Source organism: Podarcis filfolensis, assembly GCF_964270895.1.
Source record: "Podarcis filfolensis genome assembly, chromosome: 3".
NCBI lineage: Eukaryota > Metazoa > Chordata > Lepidosauria > Squamata > Lacertidae > Podarcis > Podarcis filfolensis.
Genome location: NC_139606.1, coordinates 111379362 through 111393750, shown reverse-complemented (window position 1 = coordinate 111393750; position 14389 = coordinate 111379362). Strand labels below are relative to the sequence as shown.

At 46.6% G+C, this 14389-nt stretch overlaps 1 protein-coding gene across 6 annotated transcripts in view; it reads right to left on the bottom strand.

The window, feature by feature from the left end:
- CCDC85A (coiled-coil domain containing 85A) overlaps nucleotides 1-14389 on the bottom strand; it is a 154204-nt gene that overhangs the window by 7931 nt on the left and 131884 nt on the right. For 2 of the 6 annotated variants that reach the window (XR_014545841.1, XM_083605335.1), the window contains exon 4: nucleotides 8721-8831. The exons of 3 other annotated variants lie outside the window; for them this stretch is intronic. Coding sequence is in view for 2 of the 3 variants with exons in the window: in XM_083605335.1 (XP_083461461.1) it covers nucleotides 8721-8831 (111 nt within the window). In the remaining variant the exon portion in view is untranslated. Of the gene's footprint in view, nucleotides 1-8720; nucleotides 8832-14389 lie in introns of those variants that run through there. One more of the 6 variants, XM_083605340.1, reaches the window with a different exon arrangement.

The following is a 14389-nucleotide window of genomic DNA, read 5'->3' as shown; positions in this document are numbered from 1 at the left end:
CATTTACTGCCACTAGTAATACCATCCATGGGGTTTTGCCCTTATTGACAGAACATTGAAGAACAAGGTTTCCAAGCATCCTCCTTTTCTGTGCAACAGGTATATTCGCTGAGATTCTGTGCTATTTCATGTCCCTCTTTTCCATTTTTTTGCAGAAATAAAAGGCTGCTTTTCTCGCACTCATCCGTAAAAATAGCAAGCGGCAAACCTCACATTTTGTTGCTAGGGTATCCATGCTTAGCTGAGTGTCTTTTCAAAAAGTGCTCATTATCTAAGTGCATCTCCCAACAATCCGTTTTCTGCTCAATGAGCAACAGAAAATATTTACCCAGCAGATAATGTTGATGCGGCAAGGAAGTGAGAGCTGACATTTTCAATTGCCTTTATTTCCAGGGGAAATAATGACCTCTAGCTGATATGAAGGGACACACGGAATAAAAACTGAGTTTGCAGATTGAAGGGCAGCAGCTGCTGCGATGAGAAAATCACATTGGTTTCTACCAACTTCCCCAGTACCCGCGTGCATGGCAACGGTTGTACTTAGATCCTAAAATTGCTTCCATGGTCAGACGTCCGAGAAATGGCACTTCCAAGCAATTACCGTATTTTTCGCCCTATAGGACGCACCGTCCCATAAGGCGCACCTAGTTTTTTGGGGGGAAATAAAGGGGGAAAAAATTATTTCCCCCCCAGGGAAGCCCGAGCTTCCCCCGACCCCAGCCCCCAAACAGGCAGCTCTCTGCAAGCCGTGGGAGCCCAGCGGGAGCGCTCCCGCTGCTTGCAGAGAGGTCCGCGAAGCCTGGGCGCGCTGATCTCAGCGCGCGCAGGCTTCCGCATGCTGGCAACTCTCCGCAAGCAGCGGGAGCGCTCCCACTGCTTGAAGAGAGGTCCGCGAAGCATGGGCGCACTGATCTCAGCGCGCACAGGCTTCCGCATGCTGGCAACTCTCCGCAAGCAGCGGGAGCGCTCCCGCTGCTTGCGGAGAGGTCCACGAAGCCTGGCGAGCGAGAGGGGTGGGTGCCCACCGACCCCTCTCGCTCTCCAGGCTTCAGCGAAAGCCTGCATTCGCCCCATAGGACGCACACACATTTCCCCTTCATTTTTGGAGGGGGAAAAGTGCGTCCTATAGGGCGAAAAATACGGTAACTATGGCCGTACAACTTCCATGCACAATGCAGAGACACCAATATTTTCTGCCAAAAAATACATTAGCCTGTGGATGACAAGCCTCCTGTTATGTGCTCCTTTCCCACCCGCATTCCACAACGCAAAGTGAGTCCCAAAATGTTATGATCCAAGGAGCTCTGCATTGGGGGAGATTATCAACAGTGGGAGGGAGCAGGGGCGCCAGTTATAGGGGGCGGAAGGGGCTTTCAGACCCCTCAATATTTCCAGGCAGGGGACTGAGCCCCCACCCACCCAATACTGAGGGGGCCACAATCCCTCATCGCCCCTGGGTGAGTGCTCACCCTCCGAGTGGGAGGTGTGGAGAGTGATTTTCACCCTCTGTGCTCCCTGCCATGATTGCCAGGGCACCCTCCCAGAAAGGCGATCCTCAAAGGGGTGCCCATGTAGACTGGGGGAGGAGCATAACGCATGTGACATCATGCACCTGCAACAGGCCCCCCCCCGAAATGTTGGGCCCAACTCGGCGCACCTGGGAGGGACCTTTATAATAATAATAATAATAATAATAATAATAATAATAATAATTTATTATTTATACCCCGCCCACCTGGTTGGGCTTCCCCAGCCACTCTGGGCGGCTTCCAAAAGAATATTAAAATACTGTGATACATCAAACATTAAAAGCTTCCCTAAACAGGGCTGCCTTCAGATGTCTTCTAAAAGTCTGGTAGTTATTTTTCTCTTTGACATCTGGTGGGAGGGCGTTCCACAGGGAGGGCGCCACTACCGAGAAGGCCCTCTGCCTGGTTCCCTGTAGCTTTGCTTCTCGCAATGAGGGAACCGCCAGAAGGCCCTCGGCGCTGGACCTCAGCGTCCGGGCAGAATGATGGGGGTGGAGACGCTCCTTCAGGTATACTGGACCGAGGCCGTTTAGCTAATGGGGCCTTCTGCTGCCGCCATGCCGCTGGAGTACAATTTCTATTCTCATCCTGAAGCAAAGTTCTTAACCCGAGGTACTATTTCTGGGATAGTGGAGTCTGTAACCTGAAGCGTCTGTAACCTGAAGCATATGTAACCCGAGGTACCACTGTACATGAGTTGACCTCAGTTAGGGAAATCTGATCAGGCTGAGTGCTGAGTGCTCCCAGTATGTTTCCGAGCACAGTTCAAAGTGTTGGTGCTGACCTTTAAAGCCCTAAACGGCCTCGGTCCTAATTTATTATTATTATAATTATTATTATTATAAAGTGGTGTTTCAGGTTAAGAACAGTTTCAGGTTAAGAACGGACCTCCGGAACGAATTAAGTACTTAACCCGAGGTACCACTGTAAATCAGGTTTTTAATGCAGCTATCTGGCAGTGAGATAAAAGTAAGGTAAAGGTAAAGTGACCCCTGATCATTAGGTCCAGTTGCGGACGACTCTGGGGTTGCGGCGCTCATCTCGCTTTATTGGCTGAGGGAGCTGGCGTACAGCTTCCGGGTCATGTGGCCAGCATGACTAAGCCGCTTCTGCCGAACCAGAGCAGCGCACGGAAATGCCGTTTACCTTCCCGCCGGAGCGGTACCTATTTATCTACTTGCACTTTGACGTGCTTTCGAACTGCTAGGTTGGCAGGAGCAGGGACCAAGCAACGGGAGCTCACCCCGTCACGGGGATTCGAACCACCAATCTTCTGATCAGCAAGTCCTAGGCTCTGTGGTTTAACGCACAGCTCCACCTGCATCCCTTCTGAGATAAAAGTAGCAGACAACAAATATTTTTGGGTACATCACTGCCCTATAACATTGGTATTTCGAAGCATTTTGGTTTTCTACATTCTTAAGCTGTGGTCTTAAATTATGGACTGGCTACATATCCTGGTTGACAGACGGATATATCAAAAAGTACTCGGGGTCACGCTGAACTGTGATGCTTCTGTCACAAATGTCTAAATGGAGACGAAAGTACCAGACAGTTCTTACTCCTGCTACGTTCCTTCTGCTCCAGACTGCCTTCCATGCAAGGTGAATTTACAACAATCTTAGCTGACCTCAGCAGCGAAAGGCTCACATTCACGTAAAGTCAATAAATTCCACCGTACAGGAGAATCAAAGGATAATTGGTTTCATTTGCATGTTAAAATACTTCCAAGGCATATTGTCAGCATTTTAAAAAATTCATAACATTTCTCTGAATATGATTTCGAGCTTCGAAGAGAGAATACAAAATGAGGGACATTAAAACTTGCACTGTAAATTTCTCGGGCTGTAACTCTTCTGCCTTGGACACCCACCCACTAAGCTCATAGCCTTTATCCATAACCAAGAATTGGGTGCGTTAATGGGGGCGGGGAACGAAAATGTAAATTTTCTGCATGAAAACAAAGCTTGCTTTCCCTCTGCAATCAAGAACGTTAATGTGACCTTGTAGGTTAAAGCTACGCAGGGAGACCTTATAATGAATGTATAATGGGGCCAGTTCAGAAAAGAAATTGAGCATATAACCATTGACCCAGGATGCAAGAATCCGAGCCCCAGATTCTCTGGGGAGCTAGAGAGAGTCTCTGTCTGCAACTACACGTTGGGTGAACCAGGTGCTCTGTATGAGTGCTTCAACCATGCAAAATCTCAGATAGTGCTCTCTTCCTTCCTTTTAGATGGAAAGATAATTTTTGCAAGGCTTCTCCATGGGTGTGCTTTTTATTATTTATTTGTTTGTTGCAAATTATAACTGTGGTGTTTGCCTCCTAGATGGGTCATAAGGAAAGGGTTAAAAGAGTGTGATGTGATTGGCCAGGGAGAAACTGATAGGAGGAGTTAGATTTAGAGTTGGTGTTGTGTGGAAGTCAGTTGAGAGTTGGGAGTTGGAGAAGGAAGAGGGAGGAATTGGTCTGTGGGTTGGTCGAGTTGTGTTGTGAGAGAGTGAGAGGAACTGTTAGGCGGAGTCAGATAGATAGTTGGAATAATCAGTTTGAAGTTGTTAGGAACATATACGTTAGTAAAGAAACTAAGAATAAGAAACTGGACTCCACGTATACCCGAGAGAAACGGGTTGGTGGCAGCGAAGAGGCAATCACAGTGGTGGCACAGGGATCAATAGACCGTCAAACGTCCAGGGACCCTGTATGATCGCCACAAAAGTGGTGGCAGTGGTGGGATTCGAACCCACGCCCCCGAAGAGGGTCACACAGGGTCCCTCAGTCCAGACAGTTGCTATAAGCATGAACAAATTTAAAGCACGTTATAAGCATGAACAAATTTAAGGTTTCAGTTAATTTTTCTTGTCAGTTTCTTATTCTTAGTTTCTTTACTAACGTATATGTTCCTAACAACTTCAAACTGATTATTCCAACTATCTATCTGACTCCACCTAACAGTTCCTCTCACTCTCTCACAACACAACTTGACCAACCCACAGACTAATTCCTCCCTCTTCCTTCTCCAACTCCCAACTCTCAACTGACTTCCACACAACACCGACTCTAACTCTTCCTATCCGTTTCTCTCCGGCCAATCACATCACACTCATTTAACCCTTTCCTTATGACCCACCTAGGAGGCAAATGCCACAATAACAAACCTTTCTTCTCTGAGGATGTCCAGGTGGGGCACCTGGTCATTCACTTCCCCATTTAATCCCCACAACAACCCCATGAGGTAGGTCAGACTGGCCCAAGGTCAAACCCAGTGATCTTCATGGCAGAGTGGGGATTCGAACCCTGCTCTCCCAAGCCCATACGCTTCCAAGCAATGGTGTTATCATTGAAGTGCATGAGCTGAAGCCTACAGTGAAATGAATAATAATTTAATAATAATAATTTATTATCTATACCCCGCCCATCTGGCCAGGCCTCCCCAGACACTCTGGGCTGCTTCCAACAAAACATTAAAATACAGTAATGCATCAAACATTAAAAGGGCTGCCTTCAGATGTCTTCTAAAAGTCTGGTAGTTGTTCTTCTCTTTGACATCTGATGGGAGGGCATTCCACAGGGCAGGTGCCACTACTGAGAAGGCCCTGTGCCTGGCTCCCTGTAACTTGGCTTCTCACAGTGAGGGAACCACCAGAAGGCCCTTGGAGCTGGACCTCAGTGTCCGGGTAGAACGATGGGGGTGGAGACGCTCCTTCAGGTTTCCTGGACCGAGGCCGTTTAGGGCTTTAAAGGTCAGCACCAACACTTTGAATTGTGCTCGAAAATGTACTGGGAGCCAATGCAGATCTTTCAGGACCGGTGTTATGTGGTCCCAGCGGCCACTCCCAGTCACCAGTCTAGCTGCCGCATTGTAGATAAGTTGTAATTTCTGGGTCACCTTCAAAGGTAGCCCCACGTAGAGCGCATTGCAGTAGTCCAAGTGAGAGATAACCAGAGCATGCACCACTCTGGCAAGACAGTCTGCAGGCAGGATTGAAGACCAAGCCTTCTCGGAGCTGCAGGATAGGTGATAGTGGGTGAGCTTAGGTGAAAGTGTGCAGTATGCTTGGCACAGGCAAAGAACCCTGCCTGCCTTCTGTGTGGAAGGGCTGCAGATCAGAGGTAGAGCATCTGCTTTCCAAGCAGAAAGTCTTGGGTTCAATCCCCACCATCTCCAGGGAGGGCTGGCAAAGACTGAAAACCTAGAGAGGTGCTGCCAGCCAGTGCAGACAATATTGAGTTAAATTTGACCAATAAGGCGATTTCTTACGAGTTGGAGTGGGCAGGCAGGCAGTCCACAATGATCCTCCTTCTAGCCATCTAGGGTCACCTAGCCCAACCCTGTGCAATGCAGGAATCTTTTGCCCAACGTGGGGCTTGAACATGAGATTAAGAGTCTCGGGCTCTACTGACTGAACCATTCTGAACTCCCAAGTCCTTCTGTCGCTTTAAGGAATCCTATCTAACTACACAAGGGACGTGGGTGCTGCTGTGGGTTAAACCACAGAGCCTAGGGCTTGCCGATCAGAAGGTCGGCCGTTTGAATCCCCACGACGGGGTGAGCTCCTGTTGCTCGGTCCCTGCTCCTGCCAACCTAGCAGTTCAAAAGCACGTCAAAGTGCAAGTAGATAAATAGGTACCGCTCCGGCGGGAAGGTAAACGGTGTTTCCATGCGCTGCTCTGGTTCGCCAGAAGTGGCTTAGTCATGCTGGCCACATGACCCGGAAGCTGTACGCCGGCTCCCTCGGCCAATAAAGCGAGATGAGCGCCACAACCCCAAAGTTGGCCATGACTGGACCTAAGGATCAGGGGCCCCTTTACCTTTACCTTTATCTAACTACACAAAGGGGTGCTACCCTCTTGTCTGGCAAGGGAGAAGGGAAGAGATCTCAAGTTCATACCTTTTCCAGATATTTCCCTGGCTAGGTAAAGATAAAGGGAACCCTGACCATTAGGTCCAGTCATGTATGACTCTGGGGTTGCAGCGCTCATCTCGCTTTACTGGCCGAGGGAGCTGGCATTTGTCCACAGACAGCTTCCGAGTCATGTGGCCAGCATGACAAAGCCGCTTCTGGCGAACCAGAGCAGCGCATGGAAACGCTGTTTACCTTCCCGCCAGAGCAGTACCTATTTATCTACTTGCACTTGACATGCTTTCGAATTGCTAGGTTGGCAGGAGCAGGGACCGAACAATGGCAGCTCACCCTGTCGAGGGGATTCAAACTGCTGACCTTCCGATCAGCAAGCCCTAAGCTCTGTGGTTTAGACCACAGCGCCACCAGCATCCCAGTCAGGTGCTAAGTGCTGCTTCCTGGCTGCAGGCAATGTCTCTGTGTAACTTGAGTCTGCCAAAGGCACATGGCAGGGCAGAATGAGTGTGGGGGATTTTTGGAAATGGAAACAAAAAGTTTAGGAGCCCATGACACGGTGCCTGTGTGCGTAATGCATGCTTTAGATTTTCTCTTTTTTCCCATTATTAAACTCATAAATATTTTATCAGATCATAAAATATTAACCTATTTTTTCTGAGTTGCATGGAAAATATGGGAGAAAGTCTTTGCTACCTGGAAATGTTCCTTGTCTTTTTCAGAGGATGCAAATGATGAATCTCTAAAGCTGCCTTCAAAGGGACAATTTCCTGCAAAAACCCCATCCCCATAACACATAGGTAAAGGTAAAGGGACCCCTGACCATTAGGTCCAGTCGTGACCCGACTCTGGGGTTGCGGCACTCATCTCGCTTTATTGGCCGAGGGAGCCGGTGTACAGCTTCTGGGTCATGTGGCCAGCATGACTAAGCCGCTTCTGGAGAACCAGAGCAGCACACGGAAACGCCGTTTACCTTCCCGCCAGAGCGGTACCTATTTATCTACTTGCACTTTGACGTGCTTTCGAACTGCTAGGTTGGCAGGAGCAGGGACTGAGCAACGGGAGCTCACCCCGTCGCGGGGATTCGAACCGCCGACCTTCTGTCAATTGCATTTTATGGAAGAGGACGTTCCAAACTGAGAGCAGGACAGATGTCCCACTACTTCTTATGGTGGACAACAACCTTTCCAAAAAGGGGCACCTACTGAGATTCAACTACTTGTCACAGCACAAAGAGAAAATCAAAATTGTTGTGGAATTTGGGCACTTTTCCCGCCAGAAAGGGCAAAGAACAAGTTATAAGTAATAAAATTGTGAACAGCATCAAAACATTTCCCCCCCCCCTCCGGTCTCATGACAGCAGATCTTGAGGTCACCCAAAGACTCGTATAAGATTCAAGACAGGCAAAAGGAAGTACTAATTGACACAAAACACATAATTAACTTATGGATTTCACTGCCACAAGATATGGTGATGGTTTCAAGTTCAATGGCTTTTAAAAATAAAGTTAGAGAAATCCATGGTGGATGGGCCTATCTGTGACTCTTCACCACAACTGCTTAACAGGACTTCCATGTTCAGAAACACTCATATTATTATCTGATGATGGGGGCAGACAGCTCAGGAAGTCTTGTTATTTAATGCCCTGCTTTTGAGTGTCTCAGAGGGATCTGAATGCTCACAGTTACTACTGGAAATGGAATGTCAGACTAGAAAAGTGTTTCCCAAACTTGGGTCTCCAGCTGTTTTCAGACTACAACTCCCATCATCCCTAGCTAGCAAGACCAGTGGTACAGGATGATGGGATGTAGCCTGAAAACAGCTGGAGACCCAAGTCTGGACTAGATGGACCTTTGGTCCAATCCAGCAGATACATTTTGTATGTTCTTAGCTAGGAGGACCACACCATCCACAACTCAGTCTAAAACACGATTGTGTGAATGGGGCCAGGAAGAAGTCCACAGAGTGCTCTGATGAGAGTTAGGCAGGTCTCACAGGACTTCTGAAAATGTAGCTATTTCCGTTCTGCTGGTCAAAGGTGGCCCTACAGATGTTGCAAGACCACAACTCCTATCATCCCTGATCACAACATCTGGAGGGCCACACAGGTTCCTCACCCCTGCTAAAGAAGAAGTCTCACCAGCTGACAGCCCAAGTAGAGACAAGTAGTAGATTATGGGTGAGACGGGGAGATGGAAGCAGCATATGTGGCGTATCGTATCTTCCCTCTGAGAAACGCTGATGCTTTGGTGCAATGGATCACGGATGGTCACAGAACATACAGATGGGAGATTTGGCACCTACATGCCAAACACAGCAAGGCGTGTTACCTTGAGGCCATTAACCACCGCTTCAGGCTGCTGAGAAGGTGAGGAGGCCTGGTCATTGACGCTCGGAGAGCAGACGTTCCCATCTGCCCTTGTTGGCATCCTAATGGGAACCTTTGTAGAAAACCAAAAACTATTTAATAGCGGAATGTGCACCACGCTCATCAAGACGAACAGTTTCCCCAACCACTTCTAGCTCCTCGCTGCAAAGCCCACTGGGCATGTACATACTCTGAGTATATGTTTAATTCAATCACCTTGTAATTGCGCCCTTGGGATGCTAGGCTGTCCCAGGGCAACCAACTGTCTCTGTAAGTTCCTGTAAGATTCTCGGTCATATCAAGAAGATGACAAGCAAAGGGAGCAAAAATCTCTAGTCCAAATCTAGAGATAGTTAAATCATGTTTTAAGTCCCACTGAAATCAAACTCGTTGCAATTAACATGTCTTACTGATTTCTATTTTATTTATGAAATTAATGTACTGTCCTTCAGCATAAGATCTCAGGGCGGTTCACAGAATAAAATACAAGACAAAAACACAAGTAAATAATTAAAACAAAGCAGCGAAACAACAATACCCCCCCTTCCCACAGGGACATATTAAAAGGCTGTGGAATATTAATCAGCCAAAGGCCTGGTTGAAGAGGAACATTTTTGACTGGCGCCTAAAAATATATAACGAAGGCACCAGGCAAACCTTCGTGGAGAGAGAATTCCACAAATGGGGAGCCAGCACAGAAAAGGCCCGTCCTCGTGTTGCCACCCTCTGGACCTCAGGTGGAGTAGACACACAAAAGAAGGTCCTCAGATGATGAACACAGAGTCCAGGATGGTTTATATGGGGAGAGGCAGTCCTTGAGGTATTGCGGTCCTGAGCCGTTTTAAGGTATTATGGTCCAGAGCCATTGAAATTCTGATTTCAACGGGATGGAAGTGCAACTGGCTTTGCAAGATCAGGGTTTTATTTTTGAGGTCACAGAAACCTAATACAGGAAGTAGTATACACAGTCCTCATAAGGAGGGAAGACATTGCAATACTAAGAAAAAGGCAAGAGAGCAGTACTAAAGGGTAGGATAGTTTAACAGGGGCACCCCAAATCCTGTGGCCATTTTACATTTGATTTGCAAACCATGCTAGAGAGGTTGGTTGAGGGCTCACAGTCATTTGCCACTTTCAAGTTAACTGAACTTTTGCCCACACAGCTATTGATTGTCTTATTGCCATGGAATATTCAGAGACATTCCAACTTCTGAAGACTGAGGTTTAAGACCAAGTTAAATGTGATTTTTTACAGTTATCATTCATCAGCTGTATGCCTTGTATCTTATTTCCAGCTGATGAAGACTATTACGAAACAGTAGTATCATTCCTTTTGAGGCTTTTGAGACGTCTTCCGTTGAAACTTTTGAAAGACTATTGAGAGACTTTCTTCCTTTGAAAGACTATTGTGAGACTGTCCTTAAGACATCTGTTTTGAACACACGGCTTGACAGTCCTCGCTACCACTCTGTTATATTGTACATATGAACTTTGATTGGCTTATTCCTACAGTTTGAATATCATTGAATATCATTATTCTATTATATATTCTCTATTATATATTAGCCTACCTGTTGTGTTTGTATTGTTGTGACGGAATATTCAGAGACATTCCAACTTCTGAAGAACGAGGTTTAAGACCAAGTTAAATGTGATGGTCGTCACAAAGAGGCCATCAAAAACGGTTCAGGAGCCCAACATGGTGGACATAACATTGGAAAGCATATTTGTGCCCATGCAATGGCTCCTATAAAGCTAGCATTTTCATCCCAGCACTCTGCAACCTTTGAAACAGCAATGCCAGTATACAAATACCAGTGTGCACAAGGGCCAGCCCTTGTTGAACATTAAGTGGAGTGTTTGCATTAGAATGTGTTTTAAAATGGCCTATTCAACTTAGTTCTCACTGAGATGGTAAGGCTATGCCTCGCTTACTGTTTCAGACCGCAAGTGGTAGCCCAACAAGGAGTGGGAGAATCTGTCTGTTTCAAATTCCTTCAGTTTCTCTTTTTCCCCAATCCTGAATTCAGATCTCCACATTTCCACATGAGGGGTTTTTTTTTGGGGGGGGGGAGCAGGGAGGAGGGAATACTTTTTTTAAAAAATCCCCATGAAAATTCATCAGCATTTTAGTGCGAATTTTTCCTTATAGACACATTTGTATACAGTGGTACCTCGGGTTAAGTACTTAATTCGTTCCGGAGGTCTGTTCTTAACCTGAAACTGTTCTTAACCTGAAACACCACTTTAGCTAATGGGGCCTCCTGCTGCTGCCGCGCTACCGGAGCACGATTTCTGTTCTCATCCTGAAGCAAAGTTCTTAACCTGAAGCACTATTTCTGGGTTAGCGGAGTCTGTAACCTGAAGCGTATGTAACATGAAACATATGTAACCTGAGGTACCACTGTGTGTGTGTGTGTGTATTTGGCCAAATATACACATTTTTTGCAAAGGAACATACATCCGTGTTAACAGGGAAGAAGTCAAATAATATACAATGGCTTTGGCAGAGGAATCTCTGAGGCAGGGATGGGCAGAAGTTAGATCGGTGGGTGATTTGCAGTAGATCAGCAAAGGTTCCTGGCTCCTTACAATCGCAACAGCAAACCGACTCTTCCCCCCTTAAATTAGGTTGCTTAAATGAAGAACACTAAACAGGAGTGTGAAACATTGTGGGAAAGGACCGTAGGAGCTCAGTTCAATTCTGGTACTGAAAACAAATTCCTAGCCTCCGAATGTGCTCAGAGGCATTTTGTTCTTTCACACCATTTCTTCTGCACCTGCCTCTGCTCAGTACCTCTTGGGGTGCTAGTAAAAAAGATGAAGATCTGTGAAGGCTGCCCACTCCTGCGCTAAGACTCCCCCTTTTTCTTTTCCTACACTGTTTTTTTTTTCTTTCTTTCCTCCTTATTTGCTAATCCCCCTGGCAGCGGAACATTCATCTCATTCCAGCACAATGTAATATGTATTTTTTATATACATATTTCTTTTCATGCCACAAAAGCCAGAACAAATAATACATTCCTTGTGTGAGTCATTCTACCTGCAAAGTCCCTTTTTCTCCCCAACATCACATTTTAAAGTAGCCAAAGAATTTCAGGCCCCAGCATGCATTTCAGACGAAAGCACTTTAGTTTGAGGCAAATCAACTTCCTCCTTCCACCAGAGGTGGGTTGCTGCTAGGAGAAAGAAAAGGAACAAGAATAGGCAACAAATGCTCAGTTTCTAAGTCAAAGCTTAATTAAGACTGCAGCACTATGCACAATTATTTCGGGCTGGTTTGCACATGATTTAATAAACTCATGCCCCCAAACATTTCTCCAATGAAAACAGGAACATCCTGTTCCTCCATATTAGTAGTACTACAGTCGTGCCTTGGTTGTTCCGACTTCCGAAAACGTTTGACAACCAAGGCGCCATTTCCGATTGGCTGCAGGAGTTTCCTGCACTCAATCGGAAGCCATGTTGGATGTTCGGCTTCCAAAGAACGTTCGCAAACAGGAACACTCACTTCTGGGTTTGTGGAGTTCAGGAGCCAAGATGTTCAAGTTGCAAGGTGTTCGGGATCCAAGGTACGACTGTGGTCGTAATATTTTTAAAATTTATATCCCACTCATTTGACTGGGTTGCCCCAGTCACTCTGGGTGGCTTCCAACATGCACAAAAACATAATAAAACATTATCCTGAAAGATCTTCATTGGCTCCCAATACGTTTCCGAGCACAATTCAAAGTGTTGGTGCTGACCTTTAAAGCCGTAAATGGCCTCGGTCCTGTATACTTGAAGGAACATCTCCACCCCCATCATCCAGCCCAGACACTGAGGTCCAGCACCGAGGGCCTTCTGGCGGTTCCCTTCCTGCGAGAAGTGAGGTTACAGGGAACCAGGCAGAGGGCCTTCTCGGTAGTGGCACCTGCCCTGTGGAATGCCCTCTCAGCAGATGTCAAGGCAATAAACAACCATTTTAAAGACAACTGAAGGCAGCCCTGTTTAGGGAAGATTTTAATGTCTGATGCTGTATTGTTTTTAATATTCAGTTGGAAGCTGCCCAGAGTGGCTGGGGAAACCCAGCCAAATGGGTGGGGTATAAAGAATAAATTATTATATATTATTAGTAGTAGTGTTTAGATATCTTCTAAAGGTGGTATAGTTACTTATCTCCTTGGCTAAGGGGTTGCATAACTCCATACCCTCCAACATTTCTCCAATGAAAATAGGGACGTCCTAAGGAAAAGCAGGACATTCCGGGATCAAATCAGAAACCAGGATGGCTTCTGTAAATCCGGGACTGTCCCTGAAAAATAGGGACACTTGGAGGGTCTGTAAACAATGGTTTGTTTGCTGTGGATGAGCAAGCTGATCCTGAGAGATAATAATTTTTCTCACTGTTAAGTGGCAGCCTTTGCTGGTCAATTCCTGCTACTTTCTTTGGTAAAATCTTTGGTCCACCACTGTGCTTGGATATCCTGATTCTGTTGGTGGCTGGAGATGCCCCCCCTCCCCAAATAGCCCCATCTCTTTCTTTAAAAAAGTCCGCAAGATTTTCTTTCAGATGTAGACCTTAAGGTCTTAGCAACTTGCTTTTATGCCTTTGTATCCTCTAGGCTAAGCTAATAATAGTGCTTATTAGAGCTACTATTTTTAGCAATATTTCCTAAAGGCAAACTTTCTGCCTTCAGGGGACAATTTCCAGACTGACTTGCCTGCTAAGCAACATGTGTGTGTCTGCCGCACAACAGCAGAGGACTCTAGGGCATTTATTCCTAGGACAGAGATTTCCTAATAAACCTCTGGATGATTTGCAATTGATTGGCAACGTTTTCTCACTCCTGACTGTTTATCAATAGCAACAACAAATATGTTGTTCTCCATTACCAGCATATATATTAAACGTAAAGGGACCCCTGACCATTAGGTCCCGTCGCGGACGACTCTGGGGTTGGGGCGCTCATCTCGCTTTATTGGCCGAGGGAGCTGGCGTACAGCTTCCAGGTCATGTGGCCAGCATGACTAAGCCGCTTCTGGCGAACCAGAGCAGCGCACGGAAACGCTGTTTACCTTCCTGCTGGAGCGGTACCTATTTATCTACTTGCACTTTGTGCTTTCAAACTGCTAGGTGGGCAGGAGCAGGGACCAAGCAAAGGGAGCTCAGCCCGTCGCAGGGATTCGAACCGCCGACCTTCTGATCGGCAAGCCCTAGGCTCTGTGGTTTAACCCACAGCGCCACCCGCATCCCAGCATATATATTAGCCTGCTGCAAAAACAATGCTTTGAGAAAGCAGGGTTTTGTGCATGAAAGTTCTGCTAAAAAAACAAAGTCCTGCGATAGGCATTGGGATTTCTCCCACAATTCCCTCTGGGGCATTTAACTTGGCAGGCGGCTTATAGACATTTGCCGCTAGGTGAATACACAAAATCAGAGGTTGAAGTGGGTGGGCCTGATCCCCACAGCTTACAATACCACCAGAGGGCCATCCTAGGACATGGTGGCCCTTGACAGCTACTCTTGAGGATGTCAAGAGTCTGGGACACACTTTGAAAACAATTTCTCTGCTGAACTGAAAACTGATGGATTTACATGGCTTCTTGGTGCGGCCCAAAATGGCTACCATTATGCTCTTACGGAAGACG